At 31.5% G+C, this 4,801-nt stretch overlaps 1 protein-coding gene across 1 annotated transcript; it reads left to right on the forward strand.

Moving 5' to 3' along the window:
• The first annotated feature begins 241 nt into the window (after positions 1-241).
• LOC133331596 (uncharacterized) lies at positions 242-4,601 on the forward strand. The gene is made up of 3 exons (XM_061539980.1): positions 242-685; positions 742-1,083; positions 4,581-4,601. The coding sequence occupies exons 1-3, from the start codon at positions 242-244 to the stop codon at positions 4,599-4,601; spliced, it is 807 nt and encodes a 268-aa protein (XP_061395964.1).
• Positions 4,602-4,801: the final 200 nt, after the last annotated feature.

Here is a 4,801-nt window from a genome sequence, read left to right on the forward strand (position 1 = left end):
TTTACACGATTGAAGGCATTTTGACGTCTCATCAAAATTTTGAAAATCTATTTTGAAGTGCTATTTACACGTTTCAAAAATTTGATCAAAATATTCTTTCAATATATTTCAAAATATTTTGATCAAAGTTTGATCAAAATTTTTTGAAGCTAATTTACACTATTGGCATTTTTTATATTGAAAATATTGACTTTGAACAGCTGTTTTGATTATTTTGAGAAATAGTTTAGTATTAATAACTATGGACGACGACACGGTCATCATATCATCAGCATTTTTAATATTGGAGGAAGAAGTAGCTGATAACAACGAAAAAAAAAGAAGAAAACAAAAGCAACATTGGGTTCGGCCTTTTCTTTTGGAAGGTGATGGAGTGTATGTTTCCTTTAGGGAGCGATTGAAACGGAATGATCCCGAGCTATACAAAAACTTTGTACGAATGTCACCAGAAGATTTTGATTATTTGCTGGAACTAGTCACTCCATTAATAGAAAAGGCCAATACTAATATGAGGGAATCTATATGCCCTGGAGAACGCCTGGCAATAACATTGAGATTTTTAGCGACTGGGGACAGCTATGCAAGTCTGATGTTCTTGTTTAAAAGATCGAGATCATCGATATGCAATATTGTACCTGAAGTCTGCACTGCATTATATAAAGTATTAAAAGATAAATTTTTAAAGGTAAACCCGAATTTATTAAATAAAAAACATATTAAAAACAATATATATTAATGCAGATGCCAGCAACAGAGGAGGAATGGGAGAGAATTTCCCATAGTATAAATAAAACTTGGAATTTTCCCAATTCAATCGGGGCACTAGATGGAAAACACATCGATATTATAGCACCAGCGCACTGTGGAAGCGCATATTTCAATTATAAAAAGAAAAACAGCATTGTTTTGATGGCTCTTGTGGTCGCAAATTACAATTTTGTTTACATCGACGTTGGTGCAAAGGGCAGAGAGTCCGATGGCGGTGTATTCAGTAGATGTTCGCTATCGAATGGATTATATACTAACACGTTAAATTTGCCGCATCCAAAACCACTGCCCTGCAGACAAAAACCAATTCCATATGTAATTGTTGCAGATGATGCGTTTCCCTTAAATTCCAATATTATGAAACCATATAGTTTTCGGAATCAAAACACGAAGGAAAGAATTTTCAATTACAGGTTATCCAGATTTAGGCGTGTTTCGGAAAACGTGTTTGGATTAATATCAGCCCGATTTCGCGTTGTCCGAAAAACAATGGAACTTTCTCCACCAAATGTCGTCAAAGTTGTTCTTGCAGTATGTGCATTACACAATTTTTTGAACAAACGCAAATGTGGAACATATGCACAACCAAGAGATTACGACCAAGTGAATGCGGATGGGTCTATAACGGATGGACGATGGCGTGAAGAAGTGCGACCTGAGAATATATTATCTTCGGTACAACCATTGTGCAACCAAGGACGTCAAAGCGAAACATCCAAGCTCATTCGACAAGAATTCACGGAATATTTTTCAAATGAAGGAGAAGTTCCATGGCAATACAAACATATTTATTAAAAAATCCAATTAAAAGAAAAACGTTCAATTCATTTATTTGTCAACTTAAAATTACATACTGTTTTTGTACAAAAAATTAAATTAAAATATTAAAAAGAAATCACATTCAGTTCACATATAAACTATAAAAATAAAAATATTAAAAAGAAATCAAATTCAGGTCACATAAAAAGTATTAAAATAACGAAAAGTTAATTGTTTTCATCTGCTTCAAATGAGTCGATAGCATTATTAATTATAGTTCTCAGTCTGAAAATAAAAAAAATGTATCAAATATTATTTGAGTACTATTCATTTCAAACTCACCTGCGAGCATTTGATTCTGAATATGAAGAAAGCTGTTGCCCAACATATTCTCCATAGCTCTTCTGCCAACTTATGCCTTCTTTTCCTTGGGACACTTTCTGCGATAGAAATTGGCCAAGTTTTTCGTAAACTTCTGAACGCTGGCTGTCGATACCGTTTACTTCTTGTACTTTTCTACGCTTTGCAGGAGTAGAACTTGCAATTGAAGTGTGAGATTCCGAATTTTGAAACTGGTCTTCAACCTCATCCCAATCTTCAAAAGCTGAACTTGATAAGGTCTCGAAATTTGATTCTGTACCTCCCGATCCACGATTTCTCACAGTATCTAAAAAGTGTAGAGCTGCAAAATATTCATATTTTGATACATACGTAGTGCCACCTTGTCCACTTTTGGAGGTATTTATTTTTTTGTGCTCCGCCTTAAATGTATAATAATATTTGTAAATTTAAACAAAACAAAAAAAATAACAATTTACATTATAACGTGATCGCACAGCGTTAAATTGCGATTTACAGTCGGCTATGCAATGATTGGTTGCAGTAGAAATTTCTGACCAGCACTTCTCCTTTTCATGCCGGTTTCTGTATTCATCAATTTTGTAGTTCCATATCGGCGGGCGTTCTTCAACCATTTCGATGAACAGTCTCAGTTCATCTCCTGTCCACTTTTTTTGTTGCTTGCGATTGTGGCGCACGTTATCAATATTAAAAATATATTTATATAATACATCACAAATATATTTTTATTAAATATATAATACTTACCAACTCATATTAATTTATTTATTATAATTTAGTTCCAAATTGATTTTACACTGCCAATTTTTATTACCAAATGCCGCCACAAAAATATGTAAACAAAAACATATGATATGTAATGATCAAAAGAATGAACATGCTGTCAAAATATTTCTAGTCGTCAATATTGCCAGATGCAATTTTGAAGCGTATTTACACGGCATCAATAAAATTTTCAAAAGTTTTGTTCAATAAATTTTGATCAGTAAATTTTGAAGAAATTTTGCTGTTTACACGAGTTTGAAGCATTTTGAAGACAAATTTTGAAGAAACCTTCAATCGTGTAAATGAAGCTTTAGCCAGGAAATAAACAAAAGACTTAAGCAACAAACATGTTTCCTATCTCTCTCTCTCTCTCTGCTACATTTAGTTAATGAGAAAACAGCATCAATGCCTTGCTTGATTTGTTTTGATTCTCTCATTTGATGTGTAGTTGTTGTTGTTTTGCAACATAAATTATGCAGTGGAATAATTACCGTTATAGTTTACTCTGTAAGAAAAAAACAACAACAAAGGCGTTGGCGGTTGTGTGAGTAATTGTGTGTGTGTGATTGTTGTTGTTATTATTATTTTGCCATAAATTATGGTGTTATTATGTGACCAGAAATATATCCGGCATTTTCTATTATGAGAGTAAGTGAGATGAGTGTGCGCAGTGCTGCCAGTTAAATTTTATGAAAAATCGTCAATTTTTCAGAAAAAAATCGGCATAATCGGCATTTGTATTTTTAAAAATCGGCAAAAAATCGGCAGCATATAATTTATAAATAAATTCATATTTTTTTGGTTTATAACAAATCAATATTGTTTATTACATTAAAAAAAGATAACAAATTCAATTCTGTATAAAAAATAACATAAAAGATTCATTTTTCTACAAAAATGTAGATTTTTCTAAAATATATTAATTATGGTATGGTGTGGTATTAAGGTCATAAAAATAACTTTAAAACTAGTACATATTAGTATTACACATTTTTAGTAATTCATTATCAATTTTGATATTAAAACAATTTGAATTATTTAGTTTGAGGTAATCTTTAGAATAAAGAATCCCTTCCAATGAATCATTCTCAAGTGAGCTTCTAATTTTAGTTTTGTTAAGGTTTACCTGACTAAAAATTCGTTCCACATTTGCTGTGGAGTGTGGAAGAACCATAATTCTTTGTACAAATTTAGACAAAACTGGAAAAGCTAAATTGGAGTCCCCACGTTTAATTTCGGAAATTAAAAAAAAAAAACTTTTTAAATTATATTCTGCATTTTCAAAAAATTCTTCAAAATTCAGAAAGTTTAACTTCCTAAACTCAGAGTCTAAAGATTGCCTCTCAGTTTCAAAAATAAAATCGGGGAATTCTTTTAAAATATCTAGAAAAGAATTATTGCCCTTCTTCATTACTCTTCCAGGATCAATAAGTTTTAAGCATTTAAATGAATTTAAATTAAAATCAAAACGTTTTAATATATCTGACAAAAAATGCAGATATCTAAGCCATTGAAAACGGCTGCGGCGAGTCGCCGATAGTTATAATGATTTAAAGCTGCCAATTTGATATGTTTGTATGGTAACGCCGTATTAAATTAAAAAGTTAGACAATTTGTGTCGATTGTTGAAATATCGGCAATTCTGAGGCAAAAATCGGAAAATCGGCATTTTCCATTTTTAGAGTGAAAAATCGTCAAAATGCCGATAAATCGGCAAATATGGCAGCCCTGAGTGTGCGTGTTCGTCTGTGTGATTGACAACATATTTGACATTATTAAACAACTAAATTATGAGATGTTGCCACAACAAATTGTGCGAAGATAAAAAGGAAACTGACACATAAACTGATATTTATACTTCAATATTAGAAAACAAACAAATTATGTCAATAATCTAATAATGATGTTTGTTTTTCTTTTCGTTGCAGGTAAATTCCATTGGAAAATAGAAAAAAATCTTAGAAAAATATAACCATGGATTTAAAGTGAGTCAAACAAGTTTCTTCCATTAAATACTAATCAATTAAATCAAATCTTTGGCCTAGTTTAGAAACTAAAAATTTCCACTGTAGCCACAAAAGCCGTTGTCATTTCTTTTTTCCATTGCGCTGTCATGTCATTAGCATGGTATTTCGTATGTATTTCAACA

Source organism: Musca vetustissima, unplaced genomic scaffold (assembly GCF_032173495.1).
Source record: "Musca vetustissima isolate MV318-11 ecotype Yass unplaced genomic scaffold, APGP_CSIRO_Mvet_v1 utg4091, whole genome shotgun sequence".
NCBI lineage: Eukaryota > Metazoa > Arthropoda > Insecta > Diptera > Muscidae > Musca > Musca vetustissima.